At 54.0% G+C, this 23636-nt stretch overlaps 1 protein-coding gene across 1 annotated transcript; it reads left to right on the top strand.

Moving 5' to 3' along the window:
- The first annotated feature begins 11560 nt into the window (after window positions 1-11560).
- On the top strand, window positions 11561-22378 carry REN (renin). The gene is made up of 9 exons (XM_059146810.1): window positions 11561-11709; window positions 15031-15181; window positions 15749-15872; window positions 16444-16562; window positions 17485-17681; window positions 20194-20313; window positions 20742-20886; window positions 21098-21196; window positions 22033-22378. Exons 1-9 carry the CDS (start codon window positions 11612-11614, stop codon window positions 22192-22194), a joined length of 1215 nt encoding a protein of 404 aa, XP_059002793.1. The 5' UTR covers window positions 11561-11611; the 3' UTR covers window positions 22195-22378.
- Window positions 22379-23636: the final 1258 nt, after the last annotated feature.

Raw genomic sequence — 23636 nt, 5'->3', positions numbered from 1 at the left:
GATGGCAAGTAGACAAAGGGCTTGGCAGAATGAGGGAAGCTGCCACCTTCACGCCAGCAAAGGAGGTTCCTGAGGCACGCCAGGATAGTCTCAGGACTGGGAGGTGCTGGGCTGAATTCTGGACTGAAAATGGCAGAGGCAGCATTGGGGGGGTTGCTGGCTGGAAATCTGAACACAGAACGCTCAGACTTCTGCATCCCCCCTCCCCAGTCCAAACAGCCAGGCTACGCCCCAGGAAGAGGCTAGAGCTTCGTCCCTTGAGGACACAGTGGAGACCTTGAGTCATGGGGACACAGCCACCATGAGGTTGGAGCTGAAGAGGGTGGCTAAAAAGACAGTGTGAAAGCCTGAGGATGTCTGTCCAGCCCCATCCCAAATCTCTGTTCCCAGATGTAGGTAGCAAAGTGTTACCTTGCCAGAGAGAAGGCCCCCAGAGAGAAGACCTCGGGTATGGGCATGGGAGGTGCCTGTCTTCATCCATCTGGGCTGCTCTAACAAAATAGTATAGACTGGGTGGCTTAGAAACAACAGAAATTTGGGGATGCCAAGGGGGCTCAGTCAGTTAAGCGTTTGCCTTTGACTCCGGTCATGATCCCAGGGTCCCAGGATCGAACCCTGCACGAGGCTCCCTGCCCAGTGGAGAGTCTGCTTCTCCCTCTGACCCCACCCCTCTTGTGCTCTCTCTCTCTCTCTCTCACTCACTCTCAAATAATTAAATAAAATCTCCCAAAACAACAACAACAGAAATGTATTTCTCACAGTTCTGGAGGCTGGAAGTCCAAGATCAAGGGGGCCCAGATTCACTGTTTGGTAAGGGTCCACTACCTCATTCATGATGACTGTCTTTTTGCTGTGTCAACGCATGGCAGGAAGGAGAGACCTCTCTGAGGTCTCTTTTCTTAGGGGACTAATCCCACTCAGGAAGGCTCTACCCTCATGACCCTATCACCTCCCAACACTTTGGGAGGTAGGATTTCAACATATGGCTTTGAGAAGACACGAGCATTAGGTCTACAGTAGTGCTCCAGAGAAAAGCCAGCTCAGAATCCCCATCTAAAGTGGGGTGACCTGGCATAAGCTTGCTGTGACACTGAATTTCTAGGCCATGCCACCTGACTCTCAACCATGAACCGAGAGCCACAGAGTCCTGGGGATTTGCAAAAAACCTCATCTGGGCGGAGACCAAACCAAAGAAACACAAAGAACACAGAGACATCATTTAAAACAAACAAAAAAAAAAACAAACAAACTGGTCTGTAATTAATATCCTCAGGGGGCATAAGAGATAATTCTACATCCATAAAACAAGTAGTGGATGCAATAAACGAAGAATAGTCAAGAATTAGAAAAGGCCCTCGGAAATATAAAATATAGGAGAAAAATATGCATAGAAAAATTGAGGAGTTGGGAACCTAAAGTTAAGGAAATCTCCTAGAAAGTAAATTAAAAAAAAAAAAAAAAAAAAAAAAAAAAAAAAACAGAAAAGGAGCGCCTGGCTGGCTCAGTCGGTTGCGATGCCTTAAAAATAAAATCTTTAAAAAAGAGAGAGAGAGAGAGAGAGAGAGAGAACTCAGGAGATAAAATATACAATACTTAGAAAACAAACAACTTGCAGTATGCTACTAATGCGAGTTCCAGAAGAGAGAACATAGGAAGGAAGAAATGATCAAGGAATCAAATGCAAGACAGTTTTCCAGAACGAACGGAAGCACATGGATTTCCAGATTGAGGGCACGCGCTGAGCCCTGGAAGAGACCCACACCAGGGACCCGGGATCGGTGCCCCACGCCCCCAGAGATAAAGCCACGGGAGCGACTAGACTCAAGAGTGGCACCAGACTTGTGAAAATCTGAAAAACAACTTCCAATTTCAGAGGGAAAATATATTTCAACCTAGAATTCTATTCACACCCAAACTAGAAAGAGGAAGCGTGGAACGGAAACATTTGTAGATGAGCCAGGCCTGGAAGCGTTGTCTTGTCTGGCAGGCTCTCTCGGAAAGCTCTAAGCGCATGCTCAGTTGGCAGAAGTGCAGCCTGAGGACAGGAGCATCCCCCACCCCCAGCCTGGATGCAGTGGGGAGCCGCCAAGAGCGCCCCAGGCCACGGTGTGCCCCCAGGGGGCGCCTCGGTGGCTCAGGCGGTTTAGTGGGCCCACTCTTGGTTCCAGCTCAGGTCAACTTGAGATTCTCTCTCTCCTTCTGCCCCTTCTCCCTCTCTCCCCGCCTCTCAAACAAACAAACAAACAAACAAACAAACAAAAAAAATAGTGTGCCGCCAGCCTGGGAACTGGGAGCTTCCAGGAGAAAATCCCACGGATGAGTCCGTGAACATGGCACGAGGCAGGGAGGAGGTTTGGAGTTTGGAGGACCCGGGCGGAATTCACAGGCTCATAGGAAAACAAGGAGCGGGAAGAAGATGAAGGGGTTTTCAGTGATGAACTTAAGGAAAAGCGAAAAATTACCTGGGGGAAGGAATTGCATTATACGTTGTGAACAATAATTGAATTATAATAATGTAAATCCTGACTTCTGATTTTGTCAAAATTGGAGGGGTGGAGTATGAGAGAGAGAAATCTTCATGTGCCATGAAAGGCGATCAATAAATAATGTATGAGATAGAAAAAATTAATAAACGGAAGGAGGAGCATAACCTTGGGAAGTATAAAAGACCGACAATAGCCAATAGCCCTGCGAGTCCAAAGGTGGAGTTGTCTCAGGAGGCTCAGTCGGTGAAGGGTCTGCTTTCCGCTCTGGTCATGATCTCCCCGTCCTGGGGTCCTGAGATAGAGCCCTTGCTTTAGGCTCCCTGCTTGGCAAGGAGTCTGCTTCTCCCCACCTTCCACCCCCACTGGTGCTCTCTCTCGAATAAATATATAAAATCTTAGGGAAAAAAAAGGTGGTGCCTCTGTGTAGCAGGACTGAGGGCTGGCGGGTGGGCAGTGAGGGGACAGAAGGGGGCTGGGGGCTGGGGCAGGACTCATGACTGCTAGGTTTCGTTATCAGCCTTTTAGTTCTATTGTTTTTTTTTTTTAAGATTTTATTTATTTATTAGACAAAGAAAGATATCACAAGTCAGCGGAGATGCAGGCTGAGAGAGAGGAGGAAGCAGGCTCCCTGCTGAGCAGAGTGCCCCACTTGGGGCTCGATCCCTGGACCCTGGGATCATGACCTGAGCGGAAGGCAGAGGCTTTAACCCACTGAGCCACACAGGCGCCCCTGGTTTGTTTGTTTGTTTGTTGTTTTTTAACTAGAGTGTTTATTCTTCTGTAAGAGATGGCTGGCTCAGTCCGTAGAGCATGTGACTCTTGATCTTGGGGCTGTGAATTCAAGTCCCACATTGGGTGTAGAGCTTACTTAAAAAAAAAAAAAATAGATGGAAGGTAGGAAAAACAGAAGGGAGGGAGGAAAGGAGGGAGAAAGGAAGAGGTCCATTTTCTAGGATGGTGTTCTTGGGGTATTTTTTCCCTAACAACCCTGCCTCACCCGAGCTATCCTCCTGCCTGTGACACATTAGCACCTAAACCCCTAAGCACCTTCCATCAGACACTCAGCCTGCATCACCACGACTGTCCCCCCCCCCCCCCACCACCACACACACACACACACACTCTCTCTCTCTCTCTCCCTCCCTCCACTGAGAGCTCCTTTATTTGCACGCCATCCTCTGGCAAAGGGATCTTTCCAGTTTAAGCTTTTTTGGATAATGAAACAGAACTCCGTCACCATTTGGGGGAAAGCAGTTTATGAAGCTTCTCGTTTTCATGCCTCAGGGTTTGGCGTCTGGTCCCAGGATCCTGGGCTCATCTCGTCTCAGGAACACTCACTGACCAGAATCTCCCACCAGCCCCTGCCAGTCCTCTCTCCCCCTCAGGCCCCCAAAGCTCCCAAGACCTGTGTGACCTGCCTTCCGTTTTCCTGCATCATCACCTGAACAGGCCTTCGGTTGGGATCACCCCAACCCCATGGCTGAGTTCCTGTTCCTCCAAGGTTCCCAGAACAAGCCGATAAGGACACTTGATCCTCTCGGCCCCTGCCACGAGCTCTGAGGCTCTGGTCCCAGCCCCGGTGCCTCCTCCAGAGCTCTCCAAGTAATTACTGCTGGAGGACCACCCACACACACGGCAACCTGGGCTAATTATTAAACTCCATTCTGGGTCTTTCTTTCCTTCTCAAGGCCCCAGCTGCTCATCGCTGCTGAGCTCAGTTCTCCCAGCTGATTGAAAAATTCCTCCAAAAAAAAAAAGAAAGAGAAATCCCTCCAAGCAGCCAGCTGGGGCCCTCCAGGGCTGGGGACTTCAGCGTGATGTGGGCAGGAGGTCAGGGAGAAGAAAGACATGTCTGGTTTTTTATCTTTTCTCCTACTTCCCTGTTCACTCTTTATGGACAGATGCAGAACCAGCCAGAAGATGTTTATCTCCTTAACCCGTAAGGTCAATTTCCACCTTCTTACCCCTTCCCCAGGGCGGCGGTCATGGCAAGAGTTTCCCACTAAATTAATGATGGCCAGAATAAATCCATGCCCTGCTCTCAACAGCATAAATCAGGCTCTTGGAGCAGCTAGCCTTCTCTCCCTCCCTCCTCGGCCTCCACTCAGCACTCCCAGCCTTGGTCACAAAACCCGAATCTCCTTGGGATCAGTATCCTGGAGCAGAGGAGGATTTGGGGCCATTTTTAGAGAAACCGTGGGTACCCCTTGTCTCCTGAGAGAGACCTGGGCTCCGGAAGCCCCAACCCCACCGCACACACGCGGCCGTGGGATCTGACCAGAGGGCCAGGCTCGGGCAGGATTTATGCTTTCCCTGTCAGGTTCTCATGTCCCGGCTCTGCCTGCACTGGGAAAGGGCAGGTGTAACACAACCCTTCCCTTGGCCTCCACCGGCTCCACGACCCCCGAGCTCGAGGTGACGCAGCCTGAGGCCTAGATGTGGGATCCTGGGGAGCCTCCATGAGAAAAAATAGACCTGGGTGGGTGGGGGCTTGGGAGATAGCCCGATAAGGGGCCCACAGCCCCACACAGCCATAGGGCAGAGAGGAGAGACTCCCGTGGTAAAGCCATCTATCTCCCTCTGGATTATCCTCAAGACAATGGAAATGGTAGAATCACAAGTCGGGCCACCTGGCAGGAAGTCGGGACCCACGGAATCCCAGATCCCAGGGCGGACTGTCCCAGGATCAGGGCATACCTCCCGGCAGGGTACTCGCTCTCATTGGGCAGTGCCGAATGCTAACCCATTCTTCTCTGGAAGCCAGCTAAATCCGGGCTCTTTCTCCCTGCCACTCCTCCCCCAGGACCTCTCTTCTGTACCATGGGGCTGTACCAACAGGTCTGGCTCTGCTCCCCTGGGAAGATCCTTCTAGAGCTTTCTCTCCTGGCTTAGCCTCTGGGCATGGAGAGCCCTCCAGGAAACCTCAGGATCCTTGCTCATTCCCACTCCAGACCACAAACCGCCTGCTTGGATGGAGGACCTGGTCTCTGGTCTCAGGCTTCCTGGTCGAGGAGTTCAGAAGGAGGCCTGAGGGGAGTTGGGTAAAGAGCAAGGAACAGCTGCCTCTCTCCCAGCCACTGAGCCGTAGTGACAGGGACAGAGGGGGCACCGGAGATAGTTACTTCTGGGCACTGTCACCCCTTGGGAGCTGATTCCTCGCCTGGCCTGTCTGCCCACCTCCTGGGGGGCCCCTCCTCCATCTCACAGCTGCTCTCCTGTGGGTTGTCCTCACTCCTGACTCACACCTGTGTCCCATAGCTGGTGGCGTTTGGTTAGAGAGTGCCTAGGGTCACAGGGCACCCACGTCTGTGGGCTGGAATCCCCAGCCCTGTCTTTGTCCCAGAAGAGCCTTATCAACCTAGAATGTATCTCAGGACCCTGCCTCCCCGAACCGCCGCCACTGCTACTGGGTGTCTAAGCAGCAGCTGGGTGCTGGATGCTGGCCTTCAAAGAGCTCCCCCACTCTAGAAAGCTACGGGCTGTAGCTGAGCATCCCTCTTTTGAATCCCATGGCTCTGCCAGGCATATCTGACACCTAGAGCCACAGAGGGGCTGGGGTCACAGGGCGAGCGCTCAGCTCATCCCTCACTGAGCTCTCTGAAGCCCCAGCTTCCTCGTCTGAACAGTGGGCACCAGAGCACCTCCTTCCTCGGGCTGCCGAGAGAATAGAGAACACTCCATGGGGCAGGACAGGGGCTCTGTAAAGTGGAAGGGGGTCCTTCGCATTCAGAGGCAGCCTCCAGGCTGACTCTATATCCCCACTTGCTCTCTCTGCCCCTGCTGTTCCTTCTGCTCTGGGCCTTGGAGAGGGGTGTAGGGAGGGGAGTGGTTAGTGCCCTGCACTGGTCAGGATAGGTCACAAGCTTGTCAGGGTCTCAGATGGGAAAGGAGACCATCTCACCTTCAGTGAGATGGTGCTTGGGTGCTGGGGCACAGGCCCCAGGAAAATGTGTGGTTGGCTTCACCCAAGGCTGGGGTGGTGCCAGGTGTGGTGATCAAAGAGGAGGGACTTAGGGTTCCCCAAAGGGATTTAGGGTCCTGGCAAAAATAGTATAGAATGATAGACCGTGAGATTCCTGACTGATTCTCCATCAGCAGAGAGCCTCAAGGGACAAGTGCGATTCTGGGGCAGGACATCCACCCTTTGGCAGCTGCCCCTCCCCCCCACTGGATATGGCTGCAGCAGGGGAGATCCAGGGCCACGCACCTGCTATGAATTAGGACCCGTGACATAGAGCCCCGGCTAGGTCTCGGTTTCTTCCTGTGTTAGAGGAATACTGATCCACTTGCCTCCCAGGGCTGACGTGGACATTGGGAGGAGACCCTTCTCCCAGGCCCTTGCTCTTTGTGTGGGACCTTCCCCTCCCCCACTCACTGCCGTCATTTCCGGATGTGCTGGTCCCACCCCCTCCTTTATCAAAGACTCTGGCTTCTGACTTACAGCCTTCCTCTACCCTATGCCCTCTGTGATCCTTCTAGATGACATCACCATCCACGCAGACGGTGACCTGGCCAGCACCCTGGCCTCTCGGCTCCTTGAGTGCCCTCCGGCCAAGGACCTCACCCCCACATCCTGCTCTGGCTTTGCCATCGCTTGTCACTGCTCTACCTGGAAAAAGACTCTCTCAAACGTCCCACTCTTGACCAGCCCTTTATCGTCTGCCAGCTTTAGGCTTCCTCTGTTCCCAACCCCCTGCTCTTCCTTTGCTCATGGTCCTCCGCTTCCTGTCCCGTTCGTCCATCCTGCTCTATGCTGTTCTTCTTTCCCACATCCCCCTTCTAGGCCACGGTCGATCATTCTATACAATTTTTGCCAGGATCCTAAATCCCTTTGGGGAACCCTAAGTCCCTCCTCTTTGATCACCACACCTGGCACCACCCCAGCCTTGGGTGAAGCCAACCACACATTGTCCTGGGGCCCGTGCCCCAGCACCCAAGCACTGTGGTGGGAGCAGGGAGGCAGAGGACAGGGCAGATTGGCTTCCAACGAAGGTGTGATCTCCAGCCATTCAATGTCCACCTTCCTCCCAGAAACCCTCTCCGTTTCCCTAGTCAGCTCCTTCTCACTTTCCCTATCTCAAGCCTCCTCCACGGCCCTCACGCCTCCAGACCCCATCCATCCCCAAGTCTCAGCAGAAGTCCTTGCTCCCAACTTGTCTGAGAAGCTAACAGTCGCCACAGAGGAAGGTCCTTGGCTTCCGGGCCTGGCAGGTAAACGACTCCGGGCAGCTCCCTGCATGCTTGTCTTCCTTTCTCCTGCTCAGGAGTCTTGCAGGGGTGGTCATCCCACCTCTCCATCGAGTCCCTTCTACGCACTTAAATATCTTCCACTCCCTCCCACCATTAGAAAGAAAGGAGGGGAGCACCTGGGTGGCTCAGTGGGTTAAGCCTCCGCCTTCAGCTCAGGTCATGATCTCAGGGTCCTGGGATCGAGCCCCGCATCGGGCTCTCTGCTCAGCGGGGAGCCTGCTCCCCCCTCCCCGCCTGCCTCTCTGCCTGCTTGTGATCTCTGTCTGTCAAATAAATAAATATTAAAAAAAAAAAAGAAAGAAAGAAAGAAAGAAAGAAAGAAAGAAAGGAGGGAGAGGGGCAGGCAGGGGAACGGAGAGCAACTGCTCACTTGGTCCTCATTCTCCAACCATCACTTCCTCCTTCATTATCCCCAGCTTCTCAAAGTAGCTGCTGGACCATATCACCTTCATCTCCCTCCTCCCCATCACTCCCTGCCTGGGCTCCCAACCCTCCACATCACCAAAACAGCTCCCACTAACAGCCCCTATGGCCACCTCTCTGCATTTTAACCCATGTCTTGCCTGACCTTAATTGCTCTCCTTGCCTGACCTTAATTGCTCTCCTCCTTCGGCTTTGGGGCCACCTGATGCTCTCCTCCTGCCTCTCTGTCCTCCTTTTTGTGGTCTCCTAGTGCTGGCTCTTTCTCCATCGCTGACCCATGAAAGCTGGAATCTGAGGCTTCTGGTTCTTTGCTGTCCCCCTGACTAATTTTATTTACATCTGTGATATTAACGAGCAATTGCAAACAACACATTAATCTTTCACCCAGGTCCACGTGTGCACCTGCCATTTCATGTCATACCTGGGACATTTCTTTTTTTTTTTTTCCTCCCTACCTCCCTTCCACCTGGCATATTTCAAAGGAACCCCACACTCAGCAAGACCTCAAAAGGTCCTCAAATTCATGGTCTCCCCAGGCCCCTTTCTCTCTGGGATCCCACTCCTCTTCCCTGCACCCTTGGCATCACCAGGAGTCCAGAAACCTCTGGCTCCTTCACTCTCCATATCCCATCCATCACCCAATTTCATTTCCTGAATTTTTCTCTAAGCCATCCAATCTTATCTCTCTCTACCATGCCCACCTCTCCCGGTCCAACCCAGTTCTGTGGCTGTGGTTGTCTAATGGGCATATGCCACATGATTCGGGACCATTCTAAAGTCCCTGCTAAGCCACACTGTAGCCACCATGTCTTTGCAAAACACATCTGGTTACATCATCATTCCCATCTTCACCGGCTTGCCACTTGTTCCCTTCAGGTAAGCACAGCACCGAGCTCAAGAACTTGTCATGGTTTGACCCTTGAGTTGGCTGTGTGATGAGTTTGGGGACATACCGTCTAAGCTTACAAGCTGACAACATCTGTATTGTTAGTGTGATCTTGGGCAAGTTCCTTTCTGAATCCTCCTGTATCTGTTTCCTCATTTATAAAATGGAATAATAAGGCAACCACCTCCCACAGATGTTCATAAGAGTTGAATGCATTAGGCATTTAGAATGGCTCCTGGCACATAATGAACATTCAGCAAGCATTTGCCCTTCCCATCCCATCATCTCTCACGCCATTTCCTCTGCCCTTCGTCTAGCCACACACTGGCTTTCTTTTGGCCCTTACTCTTCATCATGCTTCTTCTCTCCACAGGGCCTTTGCATATGCTCCTGCCATCCAGACTCTATTTCTTTCTCTCTTCAGCTCTCCATTGCCTGCCTATGTGGCCTTCAAATCACAACCCAAGTGTCGTTTCCATAGAGACAACTTCCTGGAGGCCCCTGACTTACCAGTCACCATCATTATTTTATGTTTTTTTTTTTTAAAGATTTTATTTATTTATTTGACAGAGAAAGATCACAAGTAGGCAGAGAGAGAGAGAGAGAGAGGGAAGCAGGCTCCCCACTGAGTGGAGAGCCCAATGTGGGACTCGATCCCAGGACCCTGAGATCATGACCTGAGCCGAAGGCAGCAGCTTAACCCACTGAGCCACCCAGGTGCCCCTATTTTATGTTTTTTATGTTGTGATGATAATCTATCTCTCCTACAGACTACGGGATCCACGAGAGCAGAAATGGTATTTATTCTTGTCACTTTCATAATCCTGGCGTCTAGAAAAGTATCTGACAAATAATAAATGTTCGGTGAATATTGTCTCATGAATGAAGAGCAGAGGCCTGTAGGAATGCTTCCTAAATATTCTTTCAATCTGACAAAAAAGGTCCCCAGCTCTGAGGAGTTTTAGACTTTTCCCCTGCCTTCAGAGCCTTCCCTCACCACCAACAACAGTGCCTGAAAATTCTCCAATAAGAGTTTACACCAGGAAGCAGCAGGTCCCCCCATCATTCGGTGAGGGTGTTAAAATCTCAGAGGACCAAACATTCATTAGCCAACACATTAGTATCAGAGATGAGCTCCTCTGGGTCTTTTTTTTCTTTTAAGTAGGCTCCATGACCATGGCAGGGCTTGAACTCATCACCCTGAAATCAAGGGTCAGACACTCTACCAGCCGAGCCACACAGGTGCCCCATCTCCTCTAAGTCTTTACTGCTCCCAGCTGGTGCAGAGAGCAGCATCCTGGAGGCAAAGAACAGAACACTAGAGTGTCTGGCAGCCTCGAGGCTATCCGGCACCTGCCTTGTGCTACAGATTTAAGGACTAGGACCAAGAGAGGGGAAGGAAGGGGCCTAATGTCACATAGCAAGTTCGTGGTAGAGTCAAAGCCAGAACCCTGGTCCCCAGTTCACTCATTTGATAAGTGCTAAGCCACCCTTTGGGCAGGAGGCAGACACATAGCCACACAGGTAACTCTGATAAGAGACAGCTGAGGTCCGCACTCTCCTGGAAGAGCTCACATCACTCTGTAGAAACCCACAGCAGAAGGCAGTCAGTTCCAGGCTGAATCGGGGTCCTGTTGCCCAGCACAGGTGGTGATATTTGAAATGCACGTGGAGGAATGATCGGGGAAAGGCCGGGAGAGGACATTGGAGGCTGAATAAATAGCACCCATCCTGGGATTCGGGGGCCAGGTGTCTGTCCGGAGGGCTGGCCTGGACTGTAAACTACAAGGAAAAGGGAAGGCAGCAGAGACAGGGCTCAGAAAGGGCTCAGGGCGAAGCTGGAAGGGAAGGAGGGGTTCGGAGACCAGCATCCCACCTCTTCTTCTGAGAGCTGCCCTTACCTCCCATTAACACCGGGTCCACTGAAGGGGGACACACACCCCTTCCCCCAGCTCCCTGCTTCCCGGGGGCCCCACAAGGCACTGTGGTGTACTTCCCCATGAATGGCTGCTGCTAACAGGGGCCCAGAGACCCTGGGTCTGGCTCTAGTCATGAACAAGCCGGGAAGAGCTGCCCATGTTCCAGAAGAAAACTGGGACACAGCGTGGGAGAAGCCAGTCAGGGACACAGCTAGGGGTAATGCAGAGGATGGAGTTTGAAGGGTACGGAGGGGCGAGTCTCGCCGGGAGGTGGGAAACCTAGGCTATGCGCCTCTCTTGGCCCTGACCGTGTTCCTGAACACTGCTGTTTCTCATCAGCCTCTGCCCGGTCGGGGGCCACAGGGCCAGGCTGAGATGGGGCCGCTGGCGTCATGGGGCATGGCATTGCTTTCCCACAGCCCTGGTTCTTCCCCTGGTTCCCCAGCTCTGCGTCGAAACCTGGTCACCCTTCACCCCCGCTAGTCCCCTGGGGGGATTTATTACTGGCCGTCCTCCATCTGCCCCACGATCATAAATCAAGGCAGAGCAAAATCACAACCTCCCAAATGTGGAGCGCATAAAAGAAGGGCTCTGGGAGCCACAAGGCTTCAGGGGATCCCTGAGGGAGTCAGGCACCTAGGCCAAGCATGGACCAATGGAGCAGAATGCCTCGCTGGGGACTCCTACTGGTGGTCTGGGGTGTCTGCACCTGCGGCCTCCCGGCAGACACCGGCACCTTCGGAAGGTAATGGGCTGTGCAGGTGGGGGCCGGGGCACCGGGGCTCCTGGCTTCCAGACAGGGGGTGTCCCCCAGTCCTCACGACCAGCTGGGCAGGGAGGTGCGGTCCCATTCAGACAGGTGACTCGCCGGTATCCTATGGCCAATAGGGGCACACGACTCAGTCCAATAAGCCACGTCCTTTGATCTCTGCCCAAAGCTTTTGCTCCTGCATGAATCACCATGCAAGACACTGTGGGGATGATTAAGACCTACCTCTTGTTCTCAAGGAGCTCACAGCCTAATGATGAAGAAGGGGGTGCTATGGAGAAGCCCACCAAGGAAGAATACAGTGGTTGAACACTAGCCTTCCAGAGTTTCGTTGTCTTGGGTTAAATCCTGCCCCAGCGGCTGACCTAACTAGTTCAGGGAGCCTGGGCAAGTTACTTAACCTCTCAAGGGCGCAGTTTAACTGTTTAAAACCAGAGATCATAACAGTACCTACTTCACAGATCTGCTTTGAAGACTTAATGAGATAACGTACATAGAGCTCTCAGCGTGATACCGACAAGCGGCAGAAACCAGCTGGTGCTAGTCCTACAGGCAGGATTGTCACCGGTGTTAAAAGAAAGGCTTAAGATAGCCCGGAGGAGGGAGGGAGGAGGACCGAGCTTGCACCGCACCCAGGGCCAGACCCGTGGGAACCGGGCCCATTAAGTTCACGAGGGTCATTAAGCCTGCAGAAGGGGGAGAAGCAGAACAATGAGGACCTCAAGGAGAAAGGGCTTCAGGGTAGGGAGGGCAGGAGGGACCAGAAGATCTCAAGGTAAAAAGGCAGGGTGAGGTGCTTTGTTTTTTTAAAATCTCACTTTTAAGGAATCTCTACACTCCACGTGGGGCTTGAACTCATAACTCTGAGACCAAGTGTCACGTGCTACAGACTGAGCCAGCCCCAGGCCCCTAAGAGGATAGGTTTCAACAATGGTCATAGTTACTAAGCCTATAAAATGCCTAGGATTTCACAGGATCCTTCCGCGTATCTCAAATCCTCTTGCCGACAACCCAGCAGTTCCATTTCACAGGTGAGGACACCGACGCTCAGGGAGATCACATGGGAGAGGCTGAGACTCAACACCTACGGGGTCTTTTGTTTCCAAAGCCTCTTCCCTCACTCCGAGGCTCCCAGAGGGTAACTGCTAGGTCAGGGGTGTGGGGTCAGACTATGCCTGGGTGCAGCCCCTGCACCCAGGGTAAGGGCAGAACAAGATAAAAAACATTCTCCCTTGTTCGCTTTATTTTTTTAAAGGTTCTATTTATTTGAGACAGAGAATGAGATGGAGAGAGCATGGGGGAGGGGGAGGGTCAGTGGGAGACACAGATTCTTAGCTGAGCAGGGAGCCCGATGCAGGGCTCGATGCAGGGCTCGATCCCAGGACTCTAGAATCATGACCTAAGCCAGAGGCAGTCACTAAACCAACTGAGCCACACAGGCGTCCACCCCCTCTCCTTGTTCTCTTTAAAAAGAGAAGAAGGGTTTGGGCCAGAAATGAAGAGGCTTTTGAAACACACAGTGTTTCCCCCTGCTGTATGTGTAGCGTCGTACAGGGCGCTCCGGGAGATCTGAACACAGGACCTAGTTCATAGGGCATTCTGCCAGCTCTTGCACACACACACTTTCCATTTATTGAGCAGTGGGCAGTGCATTTGATCTGCACCGTGATCTCATAGGGGAGGGCATTTTGGACGCACAAAAAGGACCAGAGAGGTTAGGTAAGTTGACCCGAATAACACAGTAATAAGGGATTTAAGCATGAACCCACGACTGCTGCATCCTCACCACCAGACACCACTGTGTGCACAAGCCCGAGGCTGTGCTTGCAGTGCTGGCTGTGAGCGCCCGAGGGAAAATGAAGCTGGAGCCCAAGCAGAGGTGGGGTGTGGGGGAAGGGACTTTCTGAAAGGAGAATAGTAAGAGTAAAGGTCCAGAGCAGAGGCTGTTCAGGGTAAGTGGTAGAAAATGCACCTTCTTTAGGATCAGGCTTTCTCTGCCACTCCATTTCCCCGTCTGTGAAGTGGGAATAATCACCCCCCCCAAGGGATGGCGGAGAATAAAATCGTCACTGTGAAACTTCTCTGTGAACAGTAAATGGTGACATGACAATGATAAGTCATGTCCCTTAAGATAGGACACCGGCTGGCAGGAAAGCTGTACTGGGGTCCGTGGGCATGATGGGGTCTGGCAACGCCGGATAGGAGCAGGAAAGGGCAGTATAAATAGATGAGCAGCTAGAAAAGACAGGTTCCCCGTAAATTGGGCTGCATTCCCAGGACCCCCCCGGCCAACAGCTAGAGACACACACACACACACACACACACACCCCTCAGGCTTCCACAAAGAGACGTCACGTGGAAGCCCTGGGATTGCCCTCTGGAGAACATGACTAGACACACTGCTTCGAATCCCTGCTCTGTCCTTTCTGAGTCCCCCCACCCCGGGAGCCTCTGCTTCCTGGTCATAGAATGAGGACGATGACGATGGCCTCATGAGGGCTACGTGGGGGCGAAGGGTAGTGTTTGGTGCTCACCAAGTGGCTCGGTATGCTTTACCCCCCATCCCCAGTGTCTTTAATTCCACCTCCCAAAGGCGAGAGGCAGGCGTCAGGGAAAGAAACTGAAGGACTGGGACTCGGACTCAAGAAGACCTCTCTTTCCAAGGACAGAGGGCACAGGCACTCTGGAAATGCTGGCTGCTTTCCCCACCCCACCGGATCACTCCTCCTGCTCCAGCCCACAGCCCTGGCTGGGTGTCTACCCGGTGTGGCATCCCAGAGCCCCTGCAGGCTGCTGCGGGTGCCTGCCGCCACCTACAGGCCTCCCGCGGCACTGCATCCTCCTGTCCAGCCTTGAGGGGAGCACGCCAGTCGTCATCTTAGAGGGGATGTCATTGTTGGGTTTCCTCCTCTTCCTCCTCCCGCCCCTCGCCTGCTGGAGCTCCCTGAAGACAGCGATGATCTTTATCTTTCTATCTCTAGTATCCAGTGCAGTGCGGGCACAGAGTAAGTGTTCAGCATGTAATTATGGAATGAAAGAAAGAATGAACAAATGCCTTTGTCGTGATAGGGATCAAAATTCGACAGCAGAAGGAAGTGCACGGAGGATTATTTAATTCCAGTGCAGTTGACTCGAGGAGGCCTGCAAATTCTCTTTCAAACGCCTTAGAGCACAGGAGCCATGCTTCAGTGTCTGGGCTCGGTTAGGGAGAATTATACTAGAAGCTTTGGGGACCCCACCATTATCATGGGGGAGTGCAGAGCTCTTCTGGTTTTTCCCTCCTTCCCCCTGGACCAGGATCTTCCTCAAGAAAATGCCCTCCATCCGGGAAAGCCTGAAGGAGCGAGGCGTGGACGTGGCCAGGCTTGGTGCTGACTGGAGCCTTTTTACCAAGAGACTCTCCTTCGGCAACGGCACCTCCCCCGTGGTCCTCACCAACTATCTGGACGTGAGTGCCCGGCTGGGGCCTTGTTCCTCCGTCTCCTTTCTCTCTCGGACCCAAGGCTTTCTGTGCTCTTTCCACGCTGTCTCTGATGGAGCTGTTGAACCACACTGGGCAGCCTATAAAATTCCCATTTCAGAGCTGGGAAGGCTGAGGTACAGAGGGCCGAAAGGAGCCCAGAAGCAGAGTTAGGTTGGGAACGCAGGAATCCAGGCTCTGGGCCTCGAGCCCAGGTGTCCCTGGTGGACAGGACGGGTACATGACCTCAGGGGCAGGTCTCTGTGACAGGCTCTGTACATCATGACTACTGATTGCATTAGTATCCCCCCAGATGTGGGACACCTTCCTGCTTCATTTTCAATATTTTTATTTTGCTCTCTTGTCTCACTTCCTGGGAAGTCCTAAGATGGTACTCAGCCTTACACCGAGGCCCTGCCAGAACATGGAAACCCAGAGAGGCTGTGTGAGCTACCTCATCTCACCTCACGTGCCAGAAGGGGTATCAGGCAAAAGCCCAAGGCCCAAGGCTCCCGAGACTCCCCACCCCCCAGCTGTCTCCTTTCACCCCCACAGACCCAGTACTATGGGGAGATTGGCATCGGCACCCCACCCCAGACCTTCAAAGTCATCTTTGACACGGGTTCAGCCAACCTCTGGGTGCCCTCCACCAAGTGCAGCCCTCTCTACACGGCCTGTGGTGAGCCCCCCGCCCTACCCCTGCCCGTCCCTGCAAGACCTGAGGTTCCTCTCCCAAGCCCCCACCACACCTGGCCAGTCCTACCTCACACCCTCTGCCACCATCAGATCCATCTCCTCTCTGTCCCTGCTCTCACCGCCCCCAAGAGGAGAGATAAAAATGCCCCCCATTTTCCCGATAGGACCACCAAGGTAAAATGGCAAGCCAGAGGAGTCCCCAGCCTGCCCACAAGGCCATTTCTCCCCTTTCCTGAGACTGGGAGAGGACTGACTTCTCCTTAGTCAACAACCTCTTAGTTAATGCTCACTGGGACCAGAATCTTTTCCACACCCCTGCATTAGAAATGTTTCATTAGAGACAAAATTCTCACAGATCTGGGCACCTGACAGGGGCCCAAGAAACAACATAGTCCTTGATGGATGAAACACATTTTCAAGCCTCCAACCGCAGGGCCACCCCACCCCTGCTCCTAAGTCCTCAACCACAGGGACCATTCGCCCAGGGCACCTGCCTCCCTGCCCCCCCGGCCAGGTCTCCATCGGAGAGCCCTGAGCCTACGTCTCCCTGACAGAGATTCACAGCCTCTATGACTCCTCGGAATCCTCCAGCTACATGGAGAACGGGACGGCATTCACCATCCACTACGGATCCGGGAAGGTCAAAGGCTTCTTAAGTCAGGACATGGTGACTGTAAGTGGGAGTGCCCCAGGTCACTTGACACCTGCCCTTTTTGGTCCCCAGACATCTCCTACCGCCTGAGGGCCCATACTTGGGGAGGGTACAGTTCAGTCTACCTTGGAGCCTGGGGAGGGGAGAAACCCTGACCCGCCACCTACCAGGGGCCAGGGAGGCAAAGCAACAGGATCTGGGACCCAGCAAACCTGAGCTCCTGGCTGCACGAGGGGACTTTTATGGAGCCTTTGACCTTGAGTTCACCCAGCTCTGACTGCGCTCTTCTTAACCAGACCCCAGACTGAAATCAGGGTCCGAGTTAGGGTCAGTGGTACTGGTGAGGTTAGGGTCAGAATTTGTTTTAGGTTGGGGCATAGGTGTTAAGTTCACAGCCGAGGTTAAAGTTTAGGTTATGGTCAGGGCTTGGTTTTCTTTTTTATTTGGTTTGCATCTGACCCTCTCCATTCTGGGGTTTCTCCAGCTCCTGCTGTCATTATGGGAGGGGTACACGTAGAATGTGAGAGCTAATCAGTAGGATTAGCTCCTTACCCTCCCCTTGTCTGTGAAACCAGGGGAGGAAGCCTGCCTGGGCTGAAGAAACCCTTACCCACAGTGGGGGTGGGGAACTGAGGCCCAATTCTGCCAGTGTGGAAGCTGGGGAAGGGGTGTGGGAGCTCCTGGTGCATTTTTCTGTTACTTTCTGGCAGAACCATCTTCTCAGCCTCTGCCCCTCCCAGCCCTTGGGGCAAGCCCTGTTCTCTCTGGATCCCCACAGCCTGCACAAGTATTAGAAGAGAGGATATGGGGGGGCCAGTGTGGGGGTGATTGATGAAATGGTCTCATCCCAAATTTCTCCACTCTAGGGCATGTGACCCCTAGACTAGACCCTGGGCAGGAACAGGACAGTAGGCTTGGTTTCCTCTGGTCCTTTCTCCCACAGGTGGGCGGCATCACCGTGACACAGACGTTTGGAGAGGTCACAGAGCTGCCCCTGATCCCCTTCATGCTGGCTAAGTTTGATGGGGTTCTGGGCATGGGCTTCCCAGCGCAGGCTGTTGGCGGCGTCACCCCTGTCTTTGACCACATCCTCTCCCAGGGGGTGCTAAAGGAAGATGTCTTCTCTGTCTACTACAGCAGGTGAGCCTGGGGCTTCAGGGGCTGAGGCAGGGGGAGGGAGAGAGGGAGGTTGGAGAGCAGGAAAAGAGTCAGGACTGGAATTGTTTTTTTTTTTAAGATTTTATTTATTTATTTGACAGAGAGAGATCACAAGCAGGCAGAGCAGCAAGCAGAGAGAAAGGGGGAAGCAGGCTCCCCGCTGAGCAGAGAGCTGGATGTGGGGCTCGATCCCAGAACCCAGAGATCCTGACCTGAGCTGAAGGCAGAGGCTCAACCCACTGAGCCACCCAGGCACCCCAGGACAGGAATTTTAACATGTTTATGACTAGGAGGCATTCAGTTCATATACAGAAAACCACTATCCAGGTTGGAAGCCGCCACTTAAATTTAAATTAATTAAAATTTTTAAAAAGTTCTTGAGTCACACGGCCCCATTTCAAGTGTTCAGCAGCCGCGGTGACTAGTGGCTACATACTGGGAGGTAGAGATAGAGAACATTTCCATCATTATAGAAAGTTCTATTAGCATTGCTCTAGAACAAGAGGAAAATGCAAACTGGGGGAGATGGAAAGTAAAGCATTACTGTGAAGGGCCCACGACCCCACTCACACAGAAAGAGGACTTCATTCATTAATTCTTTCATGTATTTGCCCCTTCATTGATTCAACAAATATTGGGTGCTCAAGTGCCAAACGCCATGAGAAGTCTTGGGGTGCAGCCATGAACACATTACACAGGAGAGAGTCCTTGCCCGCACAGAGCTTATGGTCTGGAAGACAAGAAACAGCAGGACGTAATGTGCAGCAACAGGGAGCGAGGGGCTGAAACCCACAGGTGCCTTTCCACTCTGGGCTGAGCTTATGTGGCGTTCAGCCAGCCTCGGGGAAGCCGTTGCCAGCTGTTGGGCTGGCTGCTGGGTCTGGAAAGATGTAAGAGCTGGACACGAGGGGTCCTCAGGGGAAGAACACAAGGCGAGTGCAGGGGAGGCTCGGGGGCCCAGAGAAATCACACAGGTGAAAGGGAGACCAGGAAACACAAAGGCCACCAACCGGCCCTGTAGCCAGGGGGGCAGTCCCAGGCAGAGCTGGCTCGGAGATGGGGCGTGGCCAGGCGGCCAGCAGTTGGGAGGCAGATGTGAGGGCGGATGAAGAATGCCCCGAGAGATTCGACAGGGAAGGAAATGTCAGGAAGGGGGTACAGGTGAGGAGCAGAGAGAAGGGTGGGTGTTTGGAAATGCTGGCGGAGGCCGGAGCCTGCTTGCAGGTGGAGGAAGAAGCCAATGGAAAGTGAGAGATGGAAACTCTGGAAGAAAGGAGAGGAACATGGAGGGCGCAGAGCCTGGAGGCCACGGGAGGGAGGAGAATCCAGCGGGCAGGAAGAAGAAGGGCCTTGTGGAGAAGGGTGGGTGTTTGGAAATGCTGGCGGAGGCCGGAGCCTGCTTGCAGGTGGAGGAAGAAGCCAATGGAAAGTGAGAGATGGAAACTCTGGAAGAAAGGAGAGGAACATGGAGGGCGCAGAGCCTGGAGGCCACGGGAGGGAGGAGAATCCAGCGGGCAGGAAGAAGAAGGGCCTTGTGGAGAAGAGGGCCTGCTTCTTCCTTGACCCTGGGACAGGGAGGAGGGAACCTCGGAAGGATCTTGAAGTGTTGGGAGTGGGGCCAAGGTGGCTGGTGTTTGCACGTGCACATTGTACCAGGGCAGTGAGGTACACGTGCCCACAGAGCATGTGCCAAACCTCCCAGGCGCCCGTTGGAAAACCCCCAACCCCCACATGCACATGGGAAACCAGCCCCCTGGGGTAGGCCCTGAGCTGTGGGAGGTGCCGTGCAGCCGGGAGGTGAGGAAGGCAAAAGGGTTAGCTGTGGACGGGGCACCAGGAGCCTGATTCTGCTCACTCCACTCCCCCTCTGCTGCGTGACTCCATCTAAAGGGTGAAAAGCGGGCATGGTACCCACCCTGCCCAGCAGAGAGACTGGTGAGGCTCAGCTGAAACCTAGGCCCCCTCTCTGCTGGTCTCTTTCTCTGCAGAAACTCCAAGTAAGGAGCTGAGCCCCACCCCCGACCCCTGGCCCTGACCCTGACCCTCCTGAACACCAGGGTCAGATTCACAGCGGCCACCCAGCCCAACTCACCTCTGCAGGCCCCGGCTCTGCCGATGCCGAAGTTGTCCACCCCTCCTTCCCGTTCGCCTCCTGCCCCTCACCCGCTCTGACCCCCCGGTCCCCGAGAGCTCCCCAACCCACACACCTGCTCAACCTGCAGCTCCCCAAACCCAAGTGAGGCTGCAGCCAACTGTCCCCTTGCCTTCTGCTCACGGTCCTTGCGCCGGATCCTTCCCTGGGGGGGATGCTTGAGCGGGTGCAACGAAGGTGGAGAAGTGGTGTTCCTGCAGCTTCCCGGCCATGCCACCCTTCCCATCGTCCTCTGCCCTCTCCCTCCCACCCCCACCCCTGTCTCCTTGCCCAACTGCCCTGGTTGCTGGGGTGCCGGGTCTCCAGGTGATGGGTCTTCAGGAGCTCTGATCTTTCCTCTAGGGATTCCCACTTGCTCGGAGGAGAGCTTGTCTTGGGAGGCAGCGACCCCCAGTATTACCAAGGGAATTTCCACTATGTGAGCGTCAGCCAGATTGGCTCCTGGCAGATCAAGATGAAAGGGTCAGGAACCCTCCACCCTCCTGCTCTCCAGAACTGCTGCTGCTGTTGCTGCGGCGGGGGGGGGGGCGGGTAGGGGAGGGAAGGGGCAGCCTTACCATCTTGTCCTCTGTCCTAAAATGCAGTACCTTCTTAAGGCACAGCCTACATTTGCTCTCTGGGCGCTCTGCCCAGGGCTGGGGAACACGGAGTTATGATGAGCAGAGGGGAGGGGGTCCAATGAGAGGAGGCGGCGGGTCACCAGGCAGTATGCTGGGAACGGGGATGGCACCTTTCCTCCTCCAGTGCATGCCTTCCCATCCTCCAGTGCATCCCGGGACCACCAGCATGGGCCCCCGCCCCCGCTACTGGCCTCATTCAGAGAAACTATGCAGCCTGGCAGGGTCCCATCAGCCTGATGTCTGTCTGACGCTCCAACCGGCCTCCCCCAGGGTGTCTGTGAGGTCAGCCACCGTGGTCTGCGAGGAGGGCTGCATGGTGGTGGTCGATACTGGTGCATCGTACATCTCGGGTCCCACAAGCTCCCTGAGGCTGCTCATGGACACCCTGGGGGCCAAGGAACTGAGCACAAATGAAGTAAGTTGGGGGAGTGGGGGCACCAGAGGCTGCTGGGAGCACAACCTGGGCCCCAGAATTACCCCAGAAGCAGTAGGTTCCAAGTGGGGCCATTCTGGGGCTTCCCTCCTCTCCTCTCACTCCTCCAGCAGAGGGGCCCAGCCACAGGCATGGGGCTGTGTCTGCTGGGGGACTTCCCACACTCAGCGGGTTCCCTTTACCTTCCCCTCAGTATGTCGTGAACTGCAACCAGGTGCCGATGCTCCCTGACATCTCCTTCCACCTTGGAGGAAGAGCCTACACCCTCACCAGCTCAGACTATGTGTTACAGGTGAGGGTCCAAGTTGCCCCTCAGCAACAGGGAGCATGGGTGTGTGCAGGGGCCTCTAAAAGAGACCAGGTCTTATGCCCCATCAGTGGTTCTCAAACTAAGCTACAAGTTAGAGTCACCTGGAAACTTTACAAATCCCACTAACAAGGGGCCCCTGAGTGGTGCAGTCTGTTATGTGTCCGACTCTTGGTTTCTGCTTGGGGTCATGATCTCAGGGTCATGACCTCAGGCTCGTGATCTTGGGGTTGTGAGATCGAGCTCTGCCTTGGGCTCCGCACTGAGCACGGAGTCTGCTTGAGATTCCCTCTCCCTCTGCCCCTCAGGCCGGTGCTGTCTCACAAATAAAGAAGCAAACAAATCTTTGAAAAATCCCAGTAATGGACCACAGCCCATACCTATTAAATTAGAACCTCTGGGGCTGAAGCCTGGGCATCCGTGTTTTTCAAAATTCCCCAGGTGATTCCAATGTACAGACGAGTTTGGGAATCACTGTGCTCATCCCCTTGTCTCCACCTTCTCGGCAGCTGCCCCCAGTAATGCTATGTGACTATACTTTTAACCCCTTTTATGCCCAACGGACTTAGGGCAGCTAAATAACCTGCGTAGGATCAGGAGTTCTGCCAGAATGTAAGCTCTTAGAGATGCATTGTTTTCCCGGTGTCCAGCTCAGTACCCGCATCCAGGAGGATGCATGTTGGGTTGAAAGGGCAAGAGAGGCTGGAGTCGATGGGAAAGGAAGGGGTGAATATTGCTGAGGACAGCTGCTGGGGTCAGGCAAGGGAAAGGAGAAAGGTCGTGTGCCAGGCAGTGGTGGAGACCCTCTCGCTTCCTGCCAGGATTCCTATGGTAATGATGACTTGTGCACTTTGGCCCTCCACGGTCTGGATGTCCCACCGCCCACCGGGCCTGTCTGGGTCCTGGGCGCCAGCTTCATCCGCAAGTTCTACACGGAGTTTGACCGGCATAACAATCGCATCGGCTTTGCCTTGGCCCGCTGAGAGGCCCTCTGCTGCCCAAGTGGGCCCTTCCTCCAGCCCTAGCCCAGAGCTAGAGCACTCCGGGACGCTCCCCCGCCCAACCCCTCATGCAGGGGCCTGGGGTGTGGAGCTCCTTCCGGATGCTTGCCCACAGCACCAGCGCTTCCCTGCTTGGAGAACAAACAGAATAAAGACTTCATGTTCACAGCCCTGGGTTGCACCTGGGTTCACTGGGGTCTGAGATGAGAGACGTAGCCAGGGATCATGTGCAGACAGGAATGTGACATAGAATGACAAACTATACACTTACCCGCACACACAGGTTCCTGTGTGCAGGGGTGATGCCATTCATCCTCGCTCAGGTGGGGCTGCTGACACACACGGCCAGCTCCGTGCGAGACTGTGGGTCAGAAAGGTGCTCCCAGCTGGCAGAAGCCAGCCTCAAACTCAGGCTCCACCCGGCCCTTGTGCATGGCACACGCCTTAGTCCCCTGGCCCACGTCGCCATTGACACATGCAGTCTAAGACACCATCGCCTGGCAATATGGAACACCAGAGATCTGACTGATACTCCTTTGTACATGCGTGGAAACTGAGGCTCAGAGAACGGAAGGCATGGAACCAAGACAGCTCGTCGATACATGTAAAGATTAGAAGCCAGCCCGTATGACTCAGGTGCCAGGGGCCCCTTAACCCATGCAGGTGTACCTTCACAGATACAGAGTCGCACGTGCCCTGGAGAGGGGCCCACATGCACAAGCCCAAAACCACACACACAGCTGTGCCCCCTCTCACAGACATGGAACGCGACAGGCTGAGGTCCTCTCCCACTCCTACTCCTCGGGCGACCAGCATGGGGTGGGTATGCTGGGGAATGAGAAGCAGCACCGACCTAAAGTCGTGGATACTGGCCCCCTTCGCGGTAGCTGTTCACCCCTCTTTTGACCAAAAAGGGTGAAGCACAGGGTGGCCCAACCAGGCCCCTGGCAAACCTCATAGCTCCAGAATTGCAACCCCTTGGGACTGTGTGGGACCCTGGGGCTCCTCTAGAGCAGATGCCCGAAGGCAGGAGCTGTCTGCAGGGTCCTCGCCCCAAGCCAAGAGCCTGAGTCTGTGTTCAGGATCCTGGATCCTAGCCTGGGACCCCCTGCCCCATTCTCTAAGATCTCTTGCCAGCCTGCCTTTATTTCCTCATTGCCAAAAGGCAGAGTTGGAGTCAGTATCCTTTCCAGCTCTATATCCTGGGGCTCCATGACCTTGAAATAGGCAGGCTTCTCCGTCTCCTGAGCTGTCCAAAACGATAGCGTCATAGGGTGATGTACATTAAAATTAAAATTAAGTCGAACGTCACACTAGCCATATTTCAAGTGCTGGGCAGTCACATGTAGCTAGCTAGTGGCCACTGTGCTGGACAGCACGGATATAGAACGTTTCCACTACGGCGGAAGTTCCGCTGGGCAGAG

The sequence above is a fragment of the Mustela lutreola genome, chromosome 14, assembly GCF_030435805.1.
Source record: "Mustela lutreola isolate mMusLut2 chromosome 14, mMusLut2.pri, whole genome shotgun sequence".
NCBI lineage: Eukaryota > Metazoa > Chordata > Mammalia > Carnivora > Mustelidae > Mustela > Mustela lutreola.
The sequence above is the reverse complement of the archived record's forward strand: the minus strand, read 5'-3'. Positions and strand labels throughout refer to the sequence as shown.

What these genes read in the sequence shown, in the direction of transcription:
- REN (XM_059146810.1), top strand. Translation starts at nt 11,612, where the DNA reads ATGGACCAATGGAGCAGAATGCCTCGCTGGGGACTCCTACTGGTGGTC. An exon ending in TTCTCTGTCTACTACAGCAG is followed by an intron (nt 17,682 to 20,193) that starts GTGAGCCTGGGG and finishes TCTTTCCTCTAG; the next exon opens with GGATTCCCACTTGCTCGGAG. An exon ending in TGGCAGATCAAGATGAAAGG is followed by an intron (nt 20,314 to 20,741) that starts GTCAGGAACCCT and finishes GGCCTCCCCCAG; the next exon opens with GGTGTCTGTGAGGTCAGCCA.